This window comes from Fomitopsis serialis (genome assembly GCF_022376445.1).
Source record: "Fomitopsis serialis strain Sig1Antser10 chromosome Unknown B0H18scaffold_54, whole genome shotgun sequence".
NCBI lineage: Eukaryota > Fungi > Basidiomycota > Agaricomycetes > Polyporales > Fomitopsidaceae > Fomitopsis > Fomitopsis serialis.
Window position 1 is genome coordinate 218886 of NW_025955014.1, and position 25024 is coordinate 243909.

Below are 25024 nucleotides of genomic sequence, written 5' to 3' on the forward strand. Positions count from 1 at the left end.
CGTCCGTGAGGTGCAGGACGATGCCCGTGTTGACGATGCCCTTCAGGAAGTCGGTAGAAGTCCCGACATGGCTGGGTTGGCGGTGGTGGCGGGCGAAGAGAGTAAACACGTGGGAGCAGCAGGCGGGCGCGTTCGATCGACGAATGCTGTGAACAGCCCGCCATATTGATACATCTTTCAATCCTTCCTTTGTATTGTGTAGTGCATGCGTCTCTTACTACCTTCTTGTACCCGGGTGGACCCAGCTGAGCGCTGCGGAAAGTCTTTGCTAAACGCTACGACAACGTAGATCCGGTGTGTAACACAACAACGACGAGTGTCCAAAGATACAACAATGACAAGTCCTACTCACAAATTTCTATCTGACGCGGCAGCCTCAGGGCATCTCATGACTCGCTCACCAAGCCCGCGTCCTCAGGCCTGAAGCTCCACATCTCCATTACCGTCTTCCCGCCGCGCTTGCTCATGATCGCGCACGTCTCCCGCGTGAACGCGACCTTCCACACGCTCTCCGTCGGCTCAGTCAGCTCCCTCACGTACTCGCACTTGCCCAGCCCTCGCGCCCGGTCGAACCGGAACAGCCGCACCCGTCCGTCATTTCCGCTCGTGACTAGGAATCGTTCGTCAAGCTGCAAACCCGTCACGGAGCTGTCGTGCGCGGAGAGCCGCTGGAGCGTCGTGAAGGATTTGTCGAGCGAGAAGACAATGACCCGCCCGTCAGACCCGCCGGTGGCGAGCATGGTCGGCGAGAGTTGGAGCTGGCAGACAAGCGCGGTATGCCCTTGCAGAAGTGCGAGACATGCCCTGAAACAGTCTGAGTAAGCAAGCATGTCGGTCAACACGACGTGCGACGTACCCAGTTGCGGCATCCCACACTCTAACAGTGGTGTCGAGGCCGCCACTCGCGATTCTCACCCCATCGAACGCGACAGAGTAGATTTGGTGGAAGTGACCCCTAAGGACATGGAGACACGCCCCCGTCTCAATGTCCCACACGCGACAGGTACAGTCGTAGCTCCCGCTCACGACGCGCCGGTCGCACACGTCGAGGCAGCGCACGCTCTGCTCGTGCCCCTCAAGCGTGCGCAGCAGTCGCCCACGCTGGATGTCCCACACACGCACGGTGCGGTCGCGCGAACCCGTAACAGCGAGCGGGCGGCCATGGAGGACCTTGAGGCAGCGGATGGTGGAGGTGTGGCCGGAGAGGACGTATATACAGTAACTTAGAAGGACGTTCAGTCAGATCACAGTGAGGAAAGCCGGCGTAGCTTACCCTGACTTGACATCCCAGACTCTAAGGTCCTTGTCACATCCGCCGCTGACCACCAGCGCATGCGGTTGGCCCCATCCATCCGACGCCCCGCTCGGTTCGCTCGGCTTACCGAACGCCGCAGGCCGTGCCCTCTGACCCCCGCTCGTCCTCGGCCTCCCGCTCTTCGGGGCGCCCGCACGGCTGAATACGTCCGACGCCGAGCGCCGTCTCTGTTGCTTTGCACCGCTGTTCGCCCCGAGGTCGAGCCCAAGCGCATGTCGGAGCGTAGGTGGCATCAACGGGTCGTAGTCCGCTGGGTCGAGGGACTCCTCGTCGAAGTCCATGTCCATCTCGTCGATGTCGGAGCGGTCTTCTTCGTTCTCAGCTTCTCGGTCGTGCCTGGTCGAGGAGGCGCTCTTTGAGCCATCGCTCCCGCGCACCAAACTCACCGCCCAAACACCGCTCTCATGGCCCACCAGTGTCCGACTCAAGACGCCTGTTCGGGCGCTGAAGACATGTATGCGGCTATTCGCCAACCCGACGACGACCCAGTTGTCGTCTATCGCAACAGAAGTGGGGATGGCGGACGATGGTTGTGTGCCCTGTCCGCCTTGATGGTCTGCGGGAGGGTTCTGTGGCGGGATTTGTCGAGAAGACGGGAGTAGTGGCATGCGGTGCATCCGAAGGAGCTTCCCACCGTGTACCCAGTTTGAAGCTGATATATAGGGCAAGGAGAGAGGTGGTGAGGATGAGCCGGCGATGTATAAGGATACTGCACATACTGGTAGTGTATTCATAGCGGAAGTGCTTACGATAGGAGAAGCGCGGCGGAGGAGGCGGAGGAGGTATCTCTTGCATGCTCAACGTTGACACTGTCGGAGCAGAAACTAGAAGACACGGACGTACATTGGATGAACAGCTTATTGGGAGGAAGGTCATTGAGCTACGCACCTGAGATGTTGGAAATGGCATCGAGGTCCTCGTCCGTGACGGTTTCGTCGGAGCGACTCCCCTCGCCGTCCTCGCCTTCGGGAAAGGGGTAGCCATGAATGTCGCACATCCGCCGCCATAGCCATTGGTCGTCCAGGAGTTGGTGCCATGTGCGACTGACCCTGCTCGCCCTGGCGAGGGTCTTCGGGTCGTCAATAAAGCTCAAAACATGGAAAGCGAGCTCCGCGGGAAGATCTTTGAGGAAGTCTCGTCGGAGAAGAGGCGTGATTGTGGTAGAGATGAAGAGGAGTTCTGCGGGTGTGCAGTCGGCGAGGAGGCCTGCTAGATATTGGAAACGGAGGGCGGGCGCGAGAGAGGCGAACTCGCGGCGAGCATGGCAGGCGGGATCTTCAATGCTTGCGCTGATGCTGAGCGGTTCGAATGCGGAAAGACGAGGGGACGGGGCGGGAGTGGGAGGAGATACAATGGGCATGTAGATTGTGGATGCTGGGTGCGCTGCCATGACCGCTGGCATACGGAGGCTGGAGGTGCAGGATGGGTCGTCTATCTGAGTCGAGTACGATGTATATGACAGTCTATTGTCGAACTTGGATGTGTGGATGAGTGTCTGCAGAGGACGAGCGCATGTCGCCGAATATGGGCGGAGACGAGTGCGCGCGGAACGCAGCGGCTGTTGGCTTAGCGGGGCAGCTGAACGCGTGCGCAACGCGTGCGTGTATGTTCGAGAAAAAGACAGAAGTGGGTTGTTCAGAGCCCGCGTCGGCCTCGGTGAGTCGACGACGTCGAGAGCAAGGTGGCTAGAACGAGTGGCCAGTGAACAAGACTCGTCCCCCGTCGCGGTCTCGTGATTTCTGGGTCTGTGCCTCTTCACCGCGTTCCTCCTACCGCGTCCACCGCCGCGATCCAATGTCTGAAGTAACAGACACAACAATATCTCTACAACAAGTCGATAGATGTACATATAGCTCGTACAACATAGTGGTATATACCGTAGATCGCCAGACGCCAACCATAACATTAGGGTCACAATATCTCTTCCACCTCGTCGGCATCGTCCTCGTCCTCGACCGTGATCATACTCAGATCTTGCGCGACATCCTCCGGGGATGGATGCTCGGGCGCCACACTCGATCCAGGACTAGCCGTATCGCGCGTCGGCCTAGAGTTCGTCGAACATCAATCAGTGCCCATGAACCAATTATAATGAGAACGTACGCTCGTCTGGCTCGCCGTTTCGGCACAGGTGTGCTCTCTTCCCCTTCCTCGTCCTCATCTTCATCCTGCTCGCCCTGTACTTCATCATCGCTTTCCTCAAACTTGACCGGCGTCACGGCCGCCTTGACAGCACGTCTAGTCTTCTCCGCCCTGTAAACCAACCCCATTTAGCCGTGATCCAGCTAAGCAGCCCAACGAAGACGTACGCAGAACGCCTCGGCACGGTCCTTGTCGGCGCAGGTGCTGGGGTACCCTCGTCGTCGTCGTCGTCCGACTCGTCCGACTCCGACAGACGGCGGCGCCTGCACATGATAATTGAGCATGAGTCACTCATAACGGTGCAAAGCACCTACTTGGCCTTCCCTCGCGTCTTGCTTCTGGGCGATGGAGGTACGCTGCCCATTTCGCTCGTCGCATTGCTCACCATGCTCGCGCTCTCGACACTGCCCGACCGTCTATGACACATACCAGAAGTGTCAATCGTTGATATAAAAACATTGGTCACTACGCACCGCTTTCGACCCCTCCTAGCCGGCTTCACATCCTCCTCTTCCTCATCGTTCGGCTCGATCTTGTCCAAGAACTCGAAGATACTCTTCACGCCGCCATGCGCATCCAGATTCTCCAGTTGACGGAACTCCTCCTCGCTGAAGCCCTCGAGCTGCTTCGCGAACTTCTTCGACAGCGCGTCGTCGAACTTGCCGAACGCGTTCTGCGACGTCGTGTCCCGCAGAGGACGGCGCTAACATCGAGAACGTCGTTAAACAATCAGAATGTGTGGATGGCGGATGCACGTACAGCACGGAGGTTCTGCGTGAGCAACTTCAAGGAGCGAATCTTGTCTTCGTCGACCGTGTCGGGGATGTACAGCTTCCCAAGCAGCTGACAGAGTGCCTTCTTGTCATCCTCTGGTACAGAACGTCAGCAACCGAGCAGCTAAGAGTTCCGTGAGTAGACCTACTCTCCAACTCCTTGCTATAGAGAGCCTTTACGATATCCGCCGCCATGTCGACATGTATACTATCTTCGTCCGCCTCGGTGTTCCTTCCGATCGCCCTGCGAAACTATTCATCAATAGTGCCTTATTCGAGTCGTGTGTAGTGACGTACACAGCTTTCTGTGGGTCGGTCCAATCGACAAACATCAGCCCGAGCTGTGCGCTTGTGATCGGCTCGTGTTCCTGGTCTTCATTCCACTCACGGAGCGCGCCTGAGAGCTGTTCGAATAGCGGAATGAAGATCTGGTAATCACGCCGCCGTCAGCATCTCTCACTCTGTGTCAGAGCCGAATAATGTAACACACCTGCTGCATTCGTCGCTGGTTCTGGGGGCTGGAATAGCAGTAGACGGGGAAGAAGTACGCAAGGCACTGCCGGAGCTCTTGGTTGTCTATTGTCTCAGGTGAGACGTACACGAGCACGAGGCTCTTGAGCACCTGCAACGCGCACCCGTCACATACCGACAAATGATAGTATATATACAAACTCACTCGCTGGTCAGTGATCATGCCCGCCAGCATGAGCTTTGCGATGCCCATGCACAGCAGCGCCTGGATCTTCTCGTTCTCTTCGGTCTCGAGCAGGTGTAGGAGGAAGGTCACGATCCGGTCGCCCTGATGTCTGTCAGTAAGACCACGAACGGAGTGAAGGATGTCTGGGTGCACTCACGTTCGTGCTCCCAGGCCCAAGGAAGTCGCCCTCGTGCACCATGAGGATGTCGAACACGATATGGAGCACACTCGTCTTGAGCACTTCCGGCGCAGCCTGCACTTGGCCTAGGAACAGTTGGAAGAGTTCAGCGCCATGCGCTAAGAGGGCAAAGCCCGGTCAACTGACGAACTGCTGAACGAGCACGCGAGAAAACTCCTACCCGTGCAATGAGACAGCATAGTCCCAAGCTCACGAGGCCCTTCTGCCTGAGCAGAAGCTCTTTGCGCTTGACCGCCGGGATGATCAGCTCGCCGAGGATACCCTCCAGCGTCGAGTTCTCTTCAAAAGTCTGGAGGCGCGGATGAAGTCAGACGAAGCGCGCCCAAGTGATACGAACGTACTCCGTTCACTCGCTCCAGCATCCCGATGCACAGAGACAGGCACCTCAAGTCGATGGCGTCCGCACGAGCTCGTTCCTCGGGTGTCATCTCGCTCTCTGGCTTGGGAAGCCCAACCCCGAGGCCTTGCGGCCGAACACGCACGGTCGTGGGCGTCTTGGCAAACTCACCTCTCCATCGTTGACCTGTGGCTAGAGTCCGGTGAAGGTCAGTCAGCGTGACACAAGACAAGAGGAAGGCGAGGCGGGCTTACGACGTCCTCCTCGGGTTCGCTCGGGTCCCGAAGTTCGTGTACTACCTCGACCACCACCCGAATGAGGTCGCGCTCGTTCGGGGAGAGGACGCGCAAGACGTCGAGACAGCGTGCGACGAGGCTTTCCGGGAGGACGTCATGCGAGATCATGTCACCTGCTCATGCGTCAGTGATTGTACGCCCCCCAAAGACCGGACGAATGCAGGTACTTACGAACGAGCTGGAACATCTTCCTCCGCCCGATCTCGTCTGCGTAGTCCAGGTTAACCGCGAGCCGGAGCATCTCCCCGATGACAAACTCCCCGTCCATGCGCTCTTCCTCGCGCCGCGCACGCTCCTCGTCCTCGTCCTCGCCATCCATGCCTTCGCGCAGCAGGCGGTCTTCCTCGTCGCGCTGATTTCGGGTGATGAGGTCGTTGTAGGCCGCCTGGATGCGGAAAGCGAGCATGGTGACGACGGGGAGGACGGTTTCGAGGCGGGCATTATCCTTCTGCGCGACGCATGGTCGACGAAGACGCGTGCGAGGAAGGCACGTTCCGGGGTCAGTGACTCCCAATAGTTTTCTGAGAGAAAGATTTTTACATGAGCGCGCAAACAAACGGAGAATCGGGCTATTCACCCTCAAACCCGACGTTATCGAAGACATCCGCGCGGACGGTGAACACGCTGACCAGCGCGTCCTCCGCGATCTTGCCTTCTACCAAGTCGAACAGCTTTAAAAAGTCGACGAGGTACGCCCTGACGCCTTCCCCGCCCTCTTCCTCTTTCTTGACCCTCGGCCCCGCACCCCGTGCGACGTCTACCCATGCCGCCATGAGGTGCCCCGCAGCGGCGCGCACGGTGTCCTCACGGTCGCCCAGGCCGTTTCGGACGATCGCCTCTCGCTGCGCGATCGTCAGCGCGCGGGGGTGCGTCAGGCCGACCTCGCCGGACTCGGTGAGCGTGCGGGGTTCGAGGATCTGCGAATAGACGAGCTTGCGGACGACGGGGTCTGTGTCGCGCGTGCGGGCCAGGATCGGCGGAAGCGTTGCGGGGGTAAGGGGAAGGTTGAGCAGGGCCGAGCGGCGCACGTCGCTGGGATGGTTGAGTGAGACACGAGGTGTTGGAGGGAATATCAGGAACTTACGGAGCGGCGTCGTAGGTGAGGCAGTCGATGAGCATGTCCATGATGGTCTGTTCGCCCTCTTCGAGTTCGGACACATCCTCGGAGCCAGCAAGTTTGGAGAGCGCAACAACGGCTTGAAAGCGGATGGTGGACTCTTTGTCACGCGCGCGTTCCATGAGGGAGGAGCGCAGTGAGGAGTAGAGGTCCTCACTTCGGCGGGGTTGACCATCAATACTGGTACACGGGTGAAGGGGGAGGGAGGACGCACTCAATCTCGCCCAAATGCGCAATCATCTCCGCGATACACTGCACGACACGGTAGCGGACGTTCTTGTCTTTGGCGACACATCCGGAGAGGAGGAAGCGAAGGACGCGGGAGACGAATCTGGACGCAGTCGTTTCCTCCTCCTCTCCCTTCTCCTCTGCATCCTCCGTCGCTGCTGTTGTATGAGCCGAGAGGTCGGTCATAGGCCGCGAGACGCACCTTTCTCGTTGATGAACTTCGTGTAGCCTCCTACGAACTTGATGACCCTGTCGGCGACGCTGATACCCTTCTTGACGGGCAATACACGGAGCAGCATGCCAATGAGAGTGTCCTCAAAGGCGCGCTCGCCAATGAGTTTGATGCTCTTGCCATTCTGCACGGACTGGGTGTGCGTCGCAGCGTCAAGATGGAGCTTATAGAGCGCGATGTAGTTCTTCTGGTGGTTTGCGAGTGTGGACTGGACCTGCTCGAAGACTTTGGGGATGGATCCCGTGATTGTGTCGATGTCTGCGGGGGGTTTTGTGCGTGCAGGCATAGCGGGGGAGGATCGCAGCGGGAGAGGAGGACGGGACGCGCCAAAGTCAAACGCGTCGAACGCGTCGGATTGCGCACGTGACGGGACGCGTGGGTGGCGATTCGTGGGCGCTGTGGTCGACGGCGAGGACGACTGGAGGCATGCGACGGCCACGCGCCCTCTCCCTCGCCTCGCCACGCCCACGCTGGCGCCACCCCCAGCATGCACTCGACCGCCGTCCGCCCGCCGTGCTCGCCGTCGTCCATGGCCACCCAGCGCACCCCCGACGCCCCCTCGCCCGCCACCCCCCGCACCGCCCCCTATCTCACCCACATCGTCACCCACCACGGCCAGCTCACCCTCATCCCGCCCCAGAACGCAGGCCGCATCCGCAGCCCAAAGACCAAGAAGAAGCGGCAGGTCGACCCCGCCGCACGACGCCTCGACGACGAGCCTCGCTTCACCACCGCCGTCCCGCCCTCCGCCTCCAGGCGCATCCACCCACCCCCACCCCCACCCCCGCAGGCTCGCCCCCGCAGGCAGCCTGCCCCGCAGCCGGCGAGACAACCTGGCGATCCGCTGCTCGATGGTGAGTTCTCATTCCCGGTGCGGGTGTCGTTCTCGGAGCGCGTATCGCATGCACAGGCCCACCCATTGGGCTCTGTGGCCTTGGGATGATTGCGTGAGGCGATCTCAGTGTATCGTCTGCGCTGCGCTGGCGTTCCGAGAATCACACTCACTCCCCCTGCCCTCAATCACAGTGTGCTCAAGCTGCGATCACAGTCATGGACACGCCTGTACCGGACTACCCTCCGCCCTCCTTCCAGGAGGCCATTCTCTCCTCGCCATCCGTCTACACTCTCCCCTCGTCGCCCTACGCAAATTCCTCTTACGCAACCTCCTCCTATTCCGCGACCCCGCAGACAAGCCCGCCCGCATCTCCAGCCGCGGATTCCCTCTCCTTCATGCGTGACGTCTCGCCGTCTCGCCGCTCGCCGCTCTCTCCCGACCCGCCCTCATCCGCCATGTCCGGTCCGTCCGACGACCCAGGTTCAGACTCAGACGACTCCAGCGTCGAACTCGTCACGCTCGAGCCCGAACAGCACTGGGAGGCCGATCGCAGCACCGGCTTCAGCCTCCACCAACGCGTCCAGCGTGAGTTCGTTCGCCAGCATGCCGCCGAGTCCAGCACGACTGTCAATCTCCTCCGTACACCCGATACCCGCACATCCCACGACACGAGTGCCTCAATATCCTCGACACACGGAACGCGTCCGCGGCGTTGCTCGCATTGCGGGTCATTGCGGCCTGCCGGAGACGTACAGAGTGGCGGCGACGACGATGATAGCGTTGGGAGGGAGGGCGTTGGTAATCGGGAGTGCTCTATCCGGCGGCGCAACCGCGAGAAGATGCACCGCTCGCTCGACCTGCGCGTGCGCGATACATCGCCACCGCCCTCGCCCGCGTCGACCGTCGACGCGCCTGCGTTCAGCCCGTGGGCCAGCACCGCAACGCTGCTCAGCAGTGCGTTCTCGATCAACAAGCCGGCCCCGGCCTCGCCTGGTAACAACGTCAAGCGGAAGGAGAGCGTTGGGCTGCGGAAGCTGTTCATGAAGGGCAAGGAGAAGGAGCGGGGGAGGGAGAAGGAGGAGAAGACCAGAGACGAGTACAGTGAGCCGCGCTCCCCGTCGTCCAATGACGACCTGCATTCCTGGGAGGAGATTACGCCCTCCGAGGCTGAGGGAGACGGCGTACCGACGTCGCCTGCGTCGCCGAAGAGGGACAAGCTGCCCTGGACGCCAGAGAGGCCGCCTCAGCCACTCACCACACCAGTCCTAGCGCCTCCGCCGCGACCGGCGCGTCGCAACCGACACGTTTCGCCGTACGTCCTCCCCCCGCCGTCCCTCTCCGACATCCCCTTCCCTCCGGAGAAGGCACCTCGTGCGACGCATCCTGCTCCGTCTCCGGCCACCTCTACGCCTCCTGCCCCTACTGCACACCCCGCCTCCCCGGTACGACCTCATCCACCCTCGCGCTTGGCGAGGGAAACCCACCTTTCCTCACCGACGCCCCTTAGCAGCTCGTCTCCGATACCGAGGCCGCGGCCGCCGCGCGACCGCAGCCCGCTCATCGGACGCTTCAGGCGTCCAGACATCGACGCGCCCTATCCGGCGTCGAGGATGTCGATCGAGCCGGCTGTGTCCGTGACGGGATCCAGCGATAGTAGCTCGGGTTCGTCAGTCACTGTGCCGACGGTGCTACGTGCGGGCAACGATGGCCCGGGCTTTCCCTCGATTCTGGACATTCGTCTCTGACATGCAACACAAACACGAACACGCACGAAGGTGTGGGTGGAGGCCCTCAAACTACTTCGACCGTGGTGCGTCCCACGTCGCCTTTGGCTCTCCCGCCCCTCCAGACGTCCCATGCCTCTGTATCATCGAACGGTGAGGCAGCGGTTGCGTCTTGCGCATCTGTGTCATCAACTGTCCAGCGAGCGAGCCCGGTTTTACCAGCGACACCGACGACGCCGACGACGCCTACGGGACGTCACTATCCCGGCCGGCCGCTGCCTCGTCTCCCGACGAGCTCGAACCCCAACTCACCCACGCTCAGCGTGAGACCCATGACGCCCAGCCAGCCGCCGCCGTCTGCCGAGGATAGCAGTGCGCAGCGTCCACCTGATCGTGTTTCCTCCGTGGGCGGCGTCGCGACCGACTCAGGATCGCCTTCTGAATGGTCAAACTACACGGACCTCGACGTGTTCGTGGCGCGGCTGGACGTGGGCGGGCAGCCGGATGACGGGCGAAGTTACGAGGTGAGTTCGGACCGTCGTGGCGCCCGATCCATCACGTTTACTCACCCACGACGCAGGATCTCTTGCGAGTGTCCGAGTTCATCGGTCCTGCACTCGCTCCTTCGGCGCCATCCCCGCTCGCGTCCGTCCGCGACGAACACCCGCTGATCGGTCGTATCGAGGTCGAGCGCCGGCGCATCACCAAGGACGGGCGGGTGAAGCTCAAGCTGACCCTGCTTGGCGTCGTCGTGGACAAGTGCGGGATCTGTCTGTCCCAGTTTAGGAACGAAGAGCTGGCGGCGCTGGCGCCGTTATGCCAACATTCGTGAGTAGTGCTCACCTTGTCTGCGAGCTGTGTGAGACTGACCGCTGGTGTGTCGGGTTTAGGTTCCATGAGAAATGCCTGCGGCGCTGGCTCGCCATGAAGCGCACCTGTCCCATATGCCGTTTGACCCTCTCCCTGGATGTATCTGCTCAAGCTGTATAGGACAGTCACTGTACGATCTCCCTCATGTAGCGACAGAGTGTTGTAGCCATATGTTGCTTGCTTTCTTCATCTGCTCCGTACCCCAGTGCTCGAATGACCTAATGCCAGTGGCTGAGGATGGGCAATACCAACAGTTGTCATGCTGCGTGCGAGAAGGTATGATACTCATGCCAATCGGGTTCTGACTCCACTGACAGACAAGCATGAGGTCAATGTGCTCAATGATTCTCTGCGAAAAGCGTTGGGTCCGTGGATGCTCCTTCGACATCGCAAGCCTGAGTGACGTGAGACACGGTGTGACAGACGCGTGACGCGACGCGTCGATCGTGTGCGACATTGTTGGAGCCGACAATCCGTACTTCCTCCGAAAGATTCACGGTCCTGTCACGCTCTGGTCTCAGCGCTTGACGGTCCCACCTTCCATATCCGGATACCGGTAGCCACCGGCGTTCTCAGCTACCGTTCGCGCCTCGCTCGGCCCCCTGTAACTCTCGTCTGCTGCTCGACTCGCCCGTTCTGTCGCACTCATAGAAACATCGCCGTCCGTGCAGCTGAGGCATTATAGGGGCTTTTTGACCAATCCTTAGGGTGAGGATGGGGTGAGGATGGGTGAGGAAGGCATTTTCACGTTCTGAGCATTAAACGTCTCACCCTCGCAGCATGAATCTCAGCGTGCATAACCCGCGTTCGCGCCATGGCGCGACTGCGGATGCGAGGTACTCTTACCCGCGTTCGCGTCATGGCGCGAACGCGGGTAACATGCAGTCTCCGTTTGAGTCTGCGACTGCCTTCTGCCAGTCACCCTTACCCGCAATCGCGCTATGGCGCGATTGCGGATGAGTCCGCACATCCATTGCCTTGTTTGGCAAGTCCGAGCGCCCGCCCGATCTCACAGGCACCCACCGACTTGCTCGTGTGCCACAGAGGGCATGCATCTGTGGTGTACCACATCATCCATTACACCCTCCGCATGCGGTGTCCATTCCGTGTTGTGCGTCAGTGATGTGCAGTGACAGGGCAGGCGAGATCACGTCAGCCACCTGCTCAGCCACCGACGGGCGCTCACACGATCTCCTGCCCACAACCACCATCTCCTGCCTCTCCTGCCTCCTGCCTCCCTCTCTTTTACATCCAGCAAGCCCACCGCGCCCTGAGGTGATGTGCGTACCTGCGCATGAAGACAGCCGACACGGAGATTGTGCGCGCATAAGGTACGTGCACGCAAGATGACCTCTGTGAGTGCGAAACACGGTCGCCCGCAAGTTGATAACGCGGCAGACGAGTATACATCAGCAGAGTGTCCTTGTTTCGAGACACACGACAAGCTCACCTCCCGATGTTCTGGATGATTCGCCATACCGACGGGTTGCTCGCGACAGGACTCGCTCGAGAGTGTCCATCAAACCACCTGCCCGGGCTGTTGCTCGTATTACTGGGTACGCCTCGATGATCATTGCGGCACCCTATCGGTGCGCCCTGTGTGTTTCTATCCGCGCGATTGCGAATAGGCACACTGTCCTTGTTTTCATCGTCTACCCGCGCTCGCGCCACGGCGCGAACGCAGGTACTGTGCACTGTTCTGAGAGACTCTCAGACGTACTTGTGAATGCTCTTTACCCGCGAACACGGGTAAGTGCACTGTTTGTGTCAAGGTTTTCTGGGACGTAAACGTAGGCGCAAGTATAATATTATTTGTATAGTAAGCAGAGTGCCAGGCAATCAAGGAATTTAATTCAAAGGATGCCCCTGGTAGGGTACTCCGAGTATGTTATCCGCAATTGCGCCACGGCGCGATTGCGGGTAAGAGTACACGTGAGCACCAGCATCGCTTCTCGCACGTGGTGTATCGCTTCAACCAGGCGTGCAGCGCGTGCGCGCCGTGTGGACTGGTCTGTCCGCACCGCTGCCGTTTCCACTGCCCAATCCCACTGTCAATCTTGCTCGCATCACTATGGTCGGTACCTACGACCTCCAACAATTTGCGCTTGCTCAGTGCGCATTCACCATCAATCACGCTGACCTCACGGACAACGCGCGGAAAGCGGCTTTTGGCCGCGTGCACAACATGTACATTTTCACGGACTTACCGCCGCAGCCCAGCGAATGGACCGCTAAGCAACTCAAGGCGCTCAACCGCCTGTTGCGGTCGTTGCTCAACAGCGCTGTCTCGTGGACGCATTCCAGTACATCGTCCAGCACCACATCCTGGTAAGTCAAGCTTTCGTGTTGCCGCGAGATACCGCCGCGCTAAACGACGCGTTGACAGACCGACCCGTGGCTCATGTCGCTGAAACAGTCAAATCAATATGACCAGTTCCCCCTTGTGCTCGCGACCTGCTTCAACTGGCAGTACCGGACCGCAGAGGGCAACTTCCCGAACACGATGGAGGAATACTTCATGTGGAGGCACATACCGTACGTCACCCTCGAAGAGGACAGCTCGCGCGAGACCAGTAGCGCGTCTCTCGCGCTGTTCTTGAAGCAGTGGTGGATCCGTAAGTCCTCATGTGTTGCGCGACTATGGACTCACGCGCGAGCTGCTCGACTGCAGGCAACGACCGTGTCAGGTCCGGTAAGCGGTTGCTTACCGCTCTCCATTGGCCAGCCGCACTGACCAGTCGCTCGATCAATCCCAGGTGGACCGCCTCTCTCACATGAGGCCAACGACTTCGACTTCAGCCGTGTGTCGGACGCAGAGCGCGCCGCGGCAAGGGAAGAACAACGAAGGCATCGCAGCCCCAGGGAGCATTCCCCGCTGCCGCCAATGCTCGACAACGTGGTACGTGGTTCCTTTTTATCTCAATCGCAGCCAATGCTTACTGACTTGTAAGCTGGTCGAGGCCGCGCGGTGCAAGCGGTGTGTGAATGACGGGCGAGATGAGTGTAGGGTGCCCTTCGCGAAGACGTGCTGTCACCGCTGTATGAGGAGGAAGGTCAACTGCTCGCTCACGGTAAGTCATGTTGTATTTCTGTCTTTCTCTGTGACGCGCTCACTCGCTACAGGACCAACGAGCCTCTGAGGCGGTTGACTCGCCGCGCGCGTCCCTGGCACCTGTGCTGCAGAATAATTCCGCACCCGACTCTCTACCACGTGCACGCTCGTCATCGCGTTCGCCCGCGCCGTCTCCATCGCATTCGCCCTCGCGTTCTGTCACTCGCTCGACGCCCGCATCGCCGCCCAACGTTGTATCCGACTCATCATCCCCGCTGCCGGCCGGGCGTATCGCATCTGCACAGTCGCAGTCGCCCGCTTCTTCTGCAAGCCCATCGACCGTCTCAGTGGCGCAGATGATGGACGTGGATCCTGTGTCGCCAGGAACATCAAGCAGTGTTGATGCCGGTGCTGGGCCTTTGAACTTTGGAGCCCATCGTGTCGCGAGACGTAAGTGGTCATTCTTTGATTGAGAAACGGAACACTCATGCTGGTATAGGCAAACTCAACGAGCTCGACACCGATGCGATCATCCGCGATGTCAAGCGATCATCGGATCTCCCTATGGCCGAACGATTGAACGTCCATCAGGGGGTGATCGCGCGGCTCATCAACGAGGTCGCCAGATTGCGGGGTGCCCTTCAGGCGACGAAGAAGAAACGTGCTCGGTATGGGGGTGATGAAGATGATTGAGTAGGAAGGTCGGGATAGTGTATCGCATCGTGCATGTATGTAAACCACATGTACTACCACTTCTTGAGCATGCGCACATATTGTTTCATTTATCTGACCACCGAACTACGCGCACTCGATCAACGATCTGAGACGTGCGAATAATTAACACACATGCTACCCGCACTCGCGCTACGGCGCGAGTGCGGGTACAAATCTGCGGCAGCTCGACGGATTTTGATGGTTCCAAACGGCAGGTACGATCACGTCAATTCATTCATTTTAGCGAGCGATACTACGACCTCCCACAGTCAACAAATACATTTACAGTAGTTACGCGCAGTGTCACGAGTGAATCGATTTACCCGCGTTCGCGCCACGGCGCGAACGCGGGTGACGACAATGTGAAGGGATGCGATGGTGTTACCCGCGTTCGCGCCGTGGCGCGAACGCGGGTAGTTGCACCCTTTTCAATACAAGTCACTTCCGCATCTTCCTGACGTCCTTCGAGAGCTTCGCGAGGCGGGACTCGAGCGTCGCGGTGCGCTGGTTGCTGTCCTCAAGGTCGCTCTCGAGCTTTGCGACCTTGCGCTCGAGAATAGCAACCCTGCGCTCCGCCGCCTCTACCTTGTTGGCGGCGTAATGCGCATTGTCCCCGCCGGCCTTCGCAATCTCCAAGGCGAGCTTGCTGCGGTCTGTCGCGAGACTGGCTTCTTCAGCCGCGAGCTCGTACCGGTCCATCCCCGTGCTCCTTCGCGGCTTGCTGAGCCATTTGCGAGTGAGCTCCGGCTCGGCCCTAACCTCGCGATCATTTGCCTCTTTCTCCGCTTCGCTATCCTCCGTGTCATCCTCGGCACTATCGTCCTCACCGTCGATCTCGTCCTCGTCCGTGGCGGTGACTCCTACCGCACCTGTGCCCCCGTCCGCATCCTCGTCCAACTCGTCGACACTTTCATTCCTACTGGTGGGCCGAACGCTCGCGGGCGAGCGCGAAGCATCGGACTGAATCGGAAGGTGAGTGAGAGGAAGTAGCGAGTGTAAATCGACGTACCGGTACGAAAGACGTAGTATCAGAGGTGCGCCGACGGCGCTTGCGGCTGGGCCCCGCACGCAGCGCCGTGTCAGACCTCTCACTCTCGTCACGGGAGCTGCGTTGGGCCCGCGACGCAACGGCTTTTCCCTTGTGCGTGGATCCGCGCCTCCCGGTCTGTGGAGCTTTCTTGGGGACGCTGAGCCACTTCTTGCGCATGCCTGCCGGAACCTCCATGTTCTCGGTTTCTTCATTTGGCTACCCCTATGCCTGGTGCCCGGTGCCCCTGCTGGGCAATCTAACCATATATGGAAATATTTTCCCACGACCCCCTGCTGGGCAGTGCCTGCCGGGCACTCCCGACCGCCAACTCAAACTGTCTTTCTACGTGCATAACACATCCATCCTGACCATTCTCGCTCGTCACTGTCGTTCTCTCACTCACATCCTCTTTTCTCTTTTCTTCAGCACCTCTCACAGGGACCCACACTGCATATCGGACCACTCTCACTCGTGGCTGAAACAACTTTGAATGTTGGGCGTGCCCCACTGCCAACGTACACACGTCACCACCTGTATGTCCCCACATGCAATGGGACCTGTTATCCATTCCTTGTCAACAGCAGGCAACCAGAAGGAGAGCAATACATCCGCTCAGTAGTGCTACTGTTCCACCCGTTGCACCGTCAACCATCACTCACCGAACAAATCCCCAAGTCATGCAATGTTACGATTCCTGGTCTGCTGAATGTGTGGCAGCACTCCATGTACGCTAGGAAAGACATTCCAGAGCATATCTGGCCTCTGTGTGCACTGAGCAGAAGCACGGACGACTATTGGTCTTATTATGCCAACTAACCACCGATTCAATCCCAGAGCTGTGCCTGTTGACATTTCAAGTGGTCTAAATGCACCACAATAGTCAGTCGATATCAGGAGATGTTTTCTCCATCAGACACATGCCCTCCGTGCCCCCCATAAATCCACGTTGAAATACAAGTTGTTTCCGCTGAACAAACACCAAACAAATCACAAAGTTGCACACAATGACAGCTCAGGCTTTCTCAACAGGCAAGAATGGGCTCACAATGCCAGGGCCTACTCCCCAACTCATATGCAAGCCATATGACCTCTCAGCACAGCTGCGGAACGTCTGAGTTGTTCCCGACAACAAAACAACAAACAATTCACAGAGCTATACCAACTCACAATCTACATGGTCTGAACTCACCATAATAGCATGTCTGTCTCAGGCAAGGGTTCCCACATCCAACGCAAGCCATCTAACCGCTCAGTAGTGCCACATTTAAATGAAAGTGATTTGAGGGAAACAAATACAAAACAAATCACAGTGCTGTGCCCAATGGCAAATTTTGCACTCTCAACATGCCACGACAGCCAATCAGTACTAGGAAATCACACACACTTCACTGACAAGCCACACTGCCACTCAGTATAGCCATGCAGAGTCTTAGTCATTCAGAATGACAGAATACCAAACAAATCACACAGCTCTATTGAACAACAACCCAGACAGTGTGAACATGCCAGAATACTCCAGGACTACTTAGAGCTATACCTGAACTCAATCGGAAGCAATATGACTGCCCAGCTGAGCGATATTCAATTACGAGTGATCTCAATAAAACAAACACCCAAATAATTCACAGCACTGTCACCAGTGAAGGCCTGTGTGGTCTGAACATGCCAGGATAGTCCATCAGTACTAGGGACCACACCACAACTCACCCGCACACCATACAATGCTTCATTAGAGCCACACCAAATCTGAGTCATTCTCGCTGACAGAATAACCAGCAGGGCACAGAGGGACAACCAATGGTGTTATACTGAATCCAAAAACAGCAAAATATCCCATCTATATCTGGAAATGGATCACAAGTCAAACAGAAGGCATACGTGCACTCAACAAAGCCACATCTCAATATGAGCAGTGTCGGCTGCACAAATACAAAACAAATTGCGGGGCTACACTCAGTGACATTCTTAGTGGTCTGAATATGCTAGAATGGTCCATCAGTACTAGGGACCACACCACAACTCACCTACATGCCACATAATGGCTCAGTAGAGCCACACCAAATCTGAGTCATTCTCGCTGACAGAATACTCAGGAGGGCACAGAGGGACAACCAACGGTGTTATACTGAATCCAAATATGGCACAACATTCCATCTATATCAAGGAATGGACCACATGTCAAACAGAAGGCATACATGCACTCAACAAAGCTGCATCTCGACATGAGCAGTTTCAACTGAACAATCATGAAACAAATCCCAGAGCTGCACTGAGCAACAATCCTACTGGTCTGAGCATGCCAGAATGGTCCATCAGTACTAGGGATGATACTACAACTCACCCGCACACCATATGATGGCTCAGTAGAGCCACACTCCATCTGAGTCATTCTTGCTGACAGAATAACCAGCAAGGCACAGAGAGACAACCAACAGTGTTACAGTGAGTCCAAATATGGCACAATATTCTGGCGCTATCGAAGAGTGCTCCCCAAGTCAAACAGAATGCCTACATGCGCTCAGCAAAGCCACATTTCAATATGAGCAGTTTTGGCTGAACAACTATCAAACAAATCACAGAGCTACACTGAGCAATAATCCAAGTAATATGAAGGTGCCAGAATGCTCCATCACTACTAGGGCCCACACCACAACTCACATGCACATGATATGACCCCTCAGTAGAGCCACACACAATCTGAGTCATTCTCGCTGACAGAATCAATGGCAGCCCACAGAGCGACAATGGCTCATAATTGTGCTGGTATGAAGATGGTAGAATAGGGAGTCTGTATCAGGGAATATTGTCCAACTCACATGCACCAGTCATCTGTGCCCAGTAAGGCCACATCTGAATATGAGCACACTCCACTGAACAAATACCAAACAAATCACAGAGCTGTACCTACGGACAATGTAGGTCATATGAACATGCCACAATATTCTATTGATACTGCAGACCACCACACCACTTGCTTGCAAGCTATAAGACCACCCAGTAGGGTTATATTTGAATATGAGGAGTTTCAAATGAACACACACTGAGCAAATTACTGAGCTGTGCCAACTGCCAATGTAGGTATTGTGAACATAGCATATAATCTGCCTATACTTGGAAATATTTGTAGAGTCATACACAAGGCTTATTCCTGCTCAGCAAAGCCATCTTTGCTTGCAAGTATTTTCCTTTGAACATATATGAAACAATCAACAAAGCTGTACCTGTTGGCATTCCTGGGGATCTGTATAAGTCATAAGATTCTCTCTACACTTAGCATTCTGTCTTTTGTCTTTTGAGCTATCTTTCATCTAGCTTGGATGATAAGCAAGTATGCCAGTGTCATGCTATTATGCACAGAGCAAATGGCAGTACATGAACAATATTGTATGCTTATTAGGATGGTCTGTAACAACTGCAAGTATATACAAGGGGAAGGTAGGATTAAATGATTGTAAGTGCGAGTTTTTTTTTCTTTTTTTAGTGGAGATATGGTCACAATAATACACCCAATTACTGATCTGGCTCACTAAGCTCAGATGAGAGCTCCTCTTCCAAGCGCTGGCGCTTGGAAGGAGGTTGTCCAGCGCTGGTTGAAGGCCCAGCTATCTTCTCCCTGTAGCGCTGGAACAAGTTATCAGCCTTGTTCAATGCCTTCTCAGCCCTCTCCTCAGCCTTGTACGCATCACGCCGGATACGCTTTGCTGTCCGGTTCTGCCGCTTAACCTCCTCCGATATCTCCTTCACCTCGCCCTGCCTGCCCAGCGAAGCCGCGACATCTCTCTTGATCATCGCGACATCAGCACCCATGATGGCCTTGGGGATGATAAGCATCCCAGGATCTACCTTCTTTACCGCAAGTCCACGGTGCATGCCATCCATCTGGAAGCGCTTACGAGCGCCTTCCGAGACACACGGCCAGTGCGTATGCACAGTACGTGAGTTTGTTCCCTTGCCCTGAGCATACAACTCAGGAGAAAGAAACAATACAAAAGATAATGAACACTCACTTTGACATGATGACCTGCTAATACTCGCTCGCAGACGAGCTCGCCAGCCTTCAGAAGCTTGTCCCCTGGACATACAATGTCAGTCAGGCTACTCAGCATGGAAGGGTTAACACACATACCAATCGTGCATCCCTGGTTGAAGCACTTCATATCCTTACTCCTCTCAGACCAGTAGAACACCTTCCCAGGCGTCGCGTTCAGCTTGTCCGCATAGGACCTCGTCAACTTCCCCTTGTCACGAATTTGCTTCTCCAGCTTCGTACGTGCATTCTCATGCTCCTCCGCAGCCTTCGCAATATGGACCTTGTGCGCAGCAGCTGCAGCTTCGGTGTGTGCATTCTGCATGTCAATTGTCAGCTAATTTCACCGAAAGGAACTGTCAGTACTTACGAACCGAGTCTGCCTACGAGGCATCGCATCGTCTGCATCCAGGTCGACAACCCCGACACTGTCGTCCTGTTGGTAGTCTTGCTCGCCCTCGTCTTCACTATCCTCGTCCTTGAATTGATGTTAGTTCGGCACAAGATATACTCACCAGTCACTTACCACGCGGCCTCGCTTCTTCGACAATCGCAGTTTCGGGATTCGTATTAGCACTGGGTCTACGAGTCGAGCGAGCCTCAGGGCCTCAGCAGACGCCGCCGCTTTCGCAGCCTGCGCAGTCTTACGTTTTTTCGCCGCAGTCGCAGCTTCGGCTTCCTCCTTCGCGGCCTCGTTGGAAGCCCTTGTGGCATTGGCCTTCGCAGTCCTCGCGTCTCTCGAAGCCTTCAGCGCGATGACCGCCTCGGCTCTCTCCTCCTCCGCAGCCTGAGCCTTCGCGGCCTTCGCTGCCACGGCTTTCGCAGCCTTGGCTGACGCCGCTTCGGCTTTCGCAGCCTTGGACACGGCAGGCTTCGCAGCCGCGGCCTTTGCTGCCTCAGCCTTCGCAGCGACGGCCTTCGCAGCGACGGCCTCTGCTGCGACAGCCTTCGCTGCCTTAGCCTTCGCTGCGTCCACCTTCGCTGCCTTCGCCGCGTCCGCCTTCGCTGCCTTCGCCGCGTCCGCCTTCGCCGCCTTCGCTGCCTTCGCCGCGTCCGCTTTCGCCGCCTTCGCCACCTTCGCCGCCTTCGCAGCGTCCGCGTCCGCGTCCGCCTTCGCCCCGTCCGCGTCCGCGTCCGCCTTCGCCGCGTCCGCGTCCGCTTCCGCTTCCGCTGCCTCCGCGTCCGCCTCCGCCGCGTCGCTGGTCGGCACTGCTGCCGCCGCGTCAGCTGTCGCAGCATCCGCCGCGTCAGCCGTCGCCACGTCCGCCGCGTCAGCCATCGCCGAGTCAGCCCCGTCTGCGTTCGCTGCGTCACTGGGCACCGCCGCGTTTGCCGCGTCGATCGTCGCAGCGTTCGCCGCATCCGGTTTCGCAGCCTTCGAGGCCCGACCCTCATCCGTATTCACGGATGCGGCAGCCTTGTCCTTCGCGGCGTCGGTCTTCGCAGTCTTCACTGCGACGAACCGGCCCTTCTGGAGGTATGTATGTGTTAGTATGTGCCACGTTTACGCCCAGTCAGACTTACCATCCGTCGCTGGACGCCCGGGAACAGACGGCGAGGTCCTGGCGGCGTTCGCTGCGCCGGTACCATCTCGTCGTCTTCCTCGTCGTGGGCTGGACTTCCGCCGTCCCCGGGCTCGCTGATGCCGGCGTCGACCTTCGTCTTCGTGTACGTATCCTCGTCGCTACTACTGCTGCTGCTGCTGCTGCTGTCGTCGCTGCTACTGCTGCTGGCGTCACTGCTACTGCTCTTCTGGCTGCCCAATACGGTGGTGCGGCTCTTGTCGCTGCGCTCGTCGGCGGTGCTGCTCTTGTCCACCTTCACCATTTTCCACCCATCAGACCGCTGGCTGGGCGGGCGGGGGATGTCCGAGTCCGAGTCGGAGCCGGCGGGCTCGGCGGTGCGAGCCATCTGTAAGGTCCGAGTTAGGCACACTCGCGCGAAAACGTATAAAAAAACACTTACCTGGGACGAAGATTACCTTTTCCGGACAGAGACGACGTCGGCGTGGGCGACGGCGGTGAGCAAAGCTGAGCGTTCGACGATGGAGAGGGAAGCGATGGTGAGAAAGGAAGGAAGAACGACGCGCTAGCAGCGTCGATCGCCCGAATCGGCAAGTCCCGAGGCGGGCGCTCAACACTTCGCGCCTCGCCACTCTCCCTCTCCTCCCACTCTCCTCGTCCTCCACCACCCTCGCCGACCCTCCACCGCCTCTCATCTCACCTCTAACGCACGCCCGACGGCCTCCGGCATAGACAAGACATGTCGGGCGAAGAACCTCGCGTACAGCCGGCCTGCAAAGCGCGCCAGCCACGGCAAGTCCGACGGCCCACGACGACGAGCAACGCGCTCGTCCAGGCGAACGTGCGGCGCGAACAAGTGCGCTGCGCGTCGAAGGAGTCGCCGGTAGCCGCATGGAGAGGGAAACGAGGAGGTGAACGGCAGCAAGGCCGTTAGCATTCGGAGGTGAGTAACCTCTACCTCCCTGTCTCCCCCTACCCGTCCTACCTCTCTCGGTCGCCCGCGCGTGCAATTGGCTGCGTCACACGCAAGCCCAGTACCCCCGGGCCTTCGTCGACATCCTGCACAAGCGCGGGCTGGTTTCCTCGGCAACGGCGGGCCCTGCAGCGCCGAGCCCGCCACCTCCACCTCCTACCGGCCTCGTACCGCCATCCCTCGCTCCCACAGCCCGCCGCCTGCGTCAAACGGAAGCCCAGGACGCCCCGAGCCTACGCCAACACCCCGCACAAGAGCGGGGTGCTTGGTTCTCGAACGGCGAGCCGTCCAGTGCCGAGCCCGCCACCTGCACCTCCTACCGGCCTCCCACCTCCATCCCTCGCTCCCACAGCCCGCCGTCTGCGTCAAACGGAGGCCCAGGACGCCCCGAGCGTACGCCAACACCCCGCACAAGCGCGGGGTGCCTTGTTCTCGAACGGCGAGCCGTCCAGTGCCGAGCCCGCCACCTCCACCTCCTACCGGCCTCCCACCCCCATCCCTCGCTCCCACAGCCCGCCGCCTGCGTCAAACGGAAGCCCAGGACGCCCCGAGCCTACGCCAACACCCCGCACAAGCGCGGGGTGCCTTGTTCTCGAACGGCGAGCCGTCCAGTGCCGAGCCCGCCACCTCCACCTCCTACCGGCCTCCCACCCCCATCCCTCGCTCCCACAGCCCGCCGCCTGCGTCAAACGGAAGCCCAGGACGCCCCGAGCCTACGCCAACACCCCGCACAAGAGCGGGGTGCTTGGTTCTCGAACGGCGAGCCGTCCAGTGCCGAGCCCGCCACCTCCACCTCCTACCGGCCTCCCACCCCCATCCCTCGCTCCCACAGCCCGCCGCCTGCGTCAAACGGAGGCCCAGGACGCCCCGAGCCTACGCCAACACCCCGCACAAGAGCGGGTGCTTGGTTCTCGAACGGCGAGCCGTCCAGTGCCGAGCCCGCCACCTCCACCTCCTACCGGCCTCCCACCTCCATCCCTCGCTCCCACAGCCCGCCGTCTGCGTCAAACGGAGGCCCAGGACGCCCCGAGCGTACGCCAACACCCCGCACAAGCGCGGGGTGCCTTGTTCTCGAACGGCGAGCCGTCCAGTGCCGAGCCCGCCACCTCCACCTCCTACCGGCCTCCCACCCCCATCCCTCGCTCCCACAGCCCGCCGCCTGCGTCAAACGGAAGCCCAGGACGCCCCGAGCCTACGCCAACACCCCGCACAAGAGCGGGGTGCTTGGTTCTCGAACGGCGAGCCGTCCAGTGCCGAGCCCGCCACCTCCACCTCCTACCGGCCTCCCACCCCCATCCCTCGCTCCCACAGCCCGCCGCATGCGTCAAACGGAGGCCCAGGACGCCCCGAGCGTACGCCAACACCCCGCACAAGCGCGGGGTGCCTTGTTCTCGAACGGCGAGCCGTCCAGTGCCGAGCCCGCCACCTCCACCTCCTACCGGCCTCCCACCCCATCCCTCGCTCCCACAGCCCGCCGCATGCGTCAAACGGAGGCCCAGGACGCCCCGAGCCTACGCCAACACCCCGCACAAGAGCGGGGTGCCTTGTTCTCGAACGCCGAGCCGTCCAGTGCCGAGCCCACTCCCCACCTCCTACCACCTTCGTATCGCCCTCTCGTGGCTCCCGACCTCACCTGACTTCCTCGAAACACGGCCCAGGTCTTGCCGCACACGCCGACGCGCCCTACACAAGGGCGGCACCTTCCGATCGCGTAGGGCGGTCATCCAGCTCGAGCGAGCCCCAGCGTGCGCGCGTCGGGCTCGCTGGTTTCCACCGTACCCACCCCGGTCCTTATGGCCGGGGCGTATTTTCTATATGTGTACAGTAGATAGCTGCGAATAAAGCATGCGATTCGCACCACACACCACCGAATAAAAACCCGCGCCAGACAACGAGTAACGATTCGGTAACTAGCCAGTAAGTAATGAGTCAGTAAGAAATCGTAACGACGGTATAGTATATAGTCTATTCCGTTCCGTAACCAGTATTGCCGTTATGGCTAAGTGGTTGAACGTCCTACGGGACGCATGAAGGCTGGGGAAACCTGTGCCAGGTACTAGTGAGCCTACGGATCTAAAGTGCTCCGTCGCTTAAACAAAGGTGAATACCTTCTGACTGTGGGGAGTCGATGCCCCACGACTTGCTAGCCTTCAACCGGAGCGTTTGAGCCCCTTCTCTATTCTCTATTCCTTTTTTTCCTTTTTTTCTTGACGCGTTGGCCGGTGTTCGATCTCGCGCGCGCGTGTACGGAAAATGCCGCACGGGCGCTCGACAGCTGTCGCGCCCGAACCGTCGTTCTCTACCCTCTCCACCTGTCTACTACGACCACGACCGCCAACGCCGACGCCGAGTATGCCCACCCTGGTGCTACACGCGCACGTCGCCCCGCTGACATGACACTAGCGCACCGAGTATGCCAACAGCAAGCCGTGCCAGTAGGTCGCCCGCCGCCGCTCGGTCGCCAGCGCACACGCCGACCACGAACCTCTGGCTCTCGAAGGCCACGAAGGACACGCACGGCACCACGGCGCGACCCAGCACACGCCGTCCACGGCAGCTTGCAGGAGACAACGCGCCCACCAGCTGGGACTGGGCACGAGTAGGTGCGTCACCCCTGCCGACTTCCCATCTCGCTACCGCCCTCGTACCGCCTCTGCGACGCGTACCGCGGACGTACCGCGCACGTCAGACGACCCCGCATAATGGTGGGGTCGGTTTCTCGTGCTCTACGCCCCCGCCACGTCTCCGTCTTTGTGACCAAGCCCACTGCCTCGGCGCCCCGCCCTCTGTGTCTCTGCGAGGCACTACGCGCGTGCGGAGGCCGAGATCCCCACATAAGACGTCCCCGCAGAAGAGCGAGGTCATCTGCTCGCCTCGGTAGGCCCTCCCCGCCATGTCATTACCGCGCCGCCCTACGACAGCCCCGCTACCTCGCCTCGC

The 25024-nt window shown here is 58.9% G+C and overlaps 7 protein-coding genes across 7 annotated transcripts; 4 read left to right on the forward strand and 3 right to left on the reverse strand.

The window, feature by feature from the left end:
* Positions 1 to 157: 157 nt before the first annotated feature.
* On the reverse strand, positions 158 to 2988 carry B0H18DRAFT_1018336 (WD40-repeat-containing domain protein). Its single transcript, XM_048029367.1, is given in 6 exon segments — positions 158 to 804; positions 857 to 1222; positions 1274 to 1967; positions 2035 to 2139; positions 2204 to 2906; positions 2918 to 2988. 5 exon segments carry the CDS (start codon positions 2715 to 2717, stop codon positions 387 to 389), a joined length of 2097 nt encoding a protein of 698 aa, XP_047891357.1. The 5' UTR covers positions 2718 to 2906; positions 2918 to 2988; the 3' UTR covers positions 158 to 386.
* Positions 2989 to 3767: 779 nt separating this feature from the next.
* Positions 3768 to 7622, reverse strand: B0H18DRAFT_1185050 (nuclear condensing complex subunit; the record flags this gene model as incomplete). Its single annotated transcript, XM_048036007.1, has 18 exons — positions 3768 to 3873; positions 3931 to 4160; positions 4217 to 4326; positions 4380 to 4474; positions 4528 to 4658; positions 4721 to 4852; positions 4907 to 5029; positions 5085 to 5191; positions 5271 to 5415; positions 5468 to 5566; positions 5605 to 5655; positions 5718 to 5872; positions 5931 to 6207; positions 6228 to 6280; positions 6337 to 6791; positions 6844 to 7032; positions 7091 to 7244; positions 7307 to 7622. The coding sequence occupies 18 exons, from the start codon at positions 7620 to 7622 to the stop codon at positions 3768 to 3770; spliced, it is 2928 nt and encodes a 975-aa protein (XP_047891358.1).
* Positions 7623 to 7920: 298 nt separating this feature from the next.
* Positions 7921 to 10072, forward strand: B0H18DRAFT_519213 (uncharacterized protein). Its single transcript, XM_048038415.1, has 2 exons — positions 7921 to 8190; positions 8385 to 10072. The coding sequence occupies exon 2, from the start codon at positions 8387 to 8389 to the stop codon at positions 9914 to 9916; it is 1530 nt and encodes a 509-aa protein (XP_047891359.1). The 5' UTR covers positions 7921 to 8190; positions 8385 to 8386; the 3' UTR covers positions 9917 to 10072.
* A 155-nt stretch (positions 10073 to 10227) lies between these two features.
* B0H18DRAFT_1120990 (uncharacterized protein) lies at positions 10228 to 10885 on the forward strand (the record flags this gene model as incomplete). Its single annotated transcript, XM_048034246.1, has 3 exons — positions 10228 to 10419; positions 10476 to 10723; positions 10786 to 10885. 3 exons carry the CDS (start codon positions 10228 to 10230, stop codon positions 10883 to 10885), a joined length of 540 nt encoding a protein of 179 aa, XP_047891360.1.
* Positions 10886 to 12836: 1951 nt separating this feature from the next.
* B0H18DRAFT_956309 (uncharacterized protein) lies at positions 12837 to 14510 on the forward strand (the record flags this gene model as incomplete). The annotated part of the gene is made up of 7 exons (XM_048042448.1): positions 12837 to 13049; positions 13070 to 13093; positions 13152 to 13380; positions 13522 to 13664; positions 13717 to 13836; positions 13889 to 14267; positions 14317 to 14510. 7 exons carry the CDS (start codon positions 12837 to 12839, stop codon positions 14508 to 14510), a joined length of 1302 nt encoding a protein of 433 aa, XP_047891361.1.
* A 459-nt stretch (positions 14511 to 14969) lies between these two features.
* On the reverse strand, positions 14970 to 15756 carry B0H18DRAFT_956310 (uncharacterized protein; the record flags this gene model as incomplete). Its single annotated transcript, XM_048042449.1, has 2 exons — positions 14970 to 15491; positions 15541 to 15756. 2 exons carry the CDS (start codon positions 15754 to 15756, stop codon positions 14970 to 14972), a joined length of 738 nt encoding a protein of 245 aa, XP_047891362.1.
* Positions 15757 to 21850: 6094 nt separating this feature from the next.
* Positions 21851 to 23721, forward strand: B0H18DRAFT_1120994 (uncharacterized protein; the record flags this gene model as incomplete). Its single annotated transcript, XM_048034247.1, has 2 exons — positions 21851 to 21967; positions 22147 to 23721. 2 exons carry the CDS (start codon positions 21851 to 21853, stop codon positions 23719 to 23721), a joined length of 1692 nt encoding a protein of 563 aa, XP_047891363.1.
* Between the last annotated feature and the right edge of the window lie 1303 nt (positions 23722 to 25024).

Coding starts and splice junctions, on each gene's coding strand:
- B0H18DRAFT_1018336 (XM_048029367.1), bottom strand. CDS start 2,717: ATGCCAGCGGTCATGGCAGCGCACCCAGCATCCACAATCTACATGCCC. Junction 1,223..1,273: donor GTCTGGGATGTCAAGTCAGG/GTAAGCTACGCC, acceptor CGTCCTTCTAAG/TTACTGTATATACGTCCTCT. Junction 805..856: donor GTGTGGGATGCCGCAACTGG/GTACGTCGCACG, acceptor AGACTGTTTCAG/GGCATGTCTCGCACTTCTGC.
- B0H18DRAFT_519213 (XM_048038415.1), top strand. CDS start 8,387: ATGGACACGCCTGTACCGGACTACCCTCCGCCCTCCTTCCAGGAGGCC.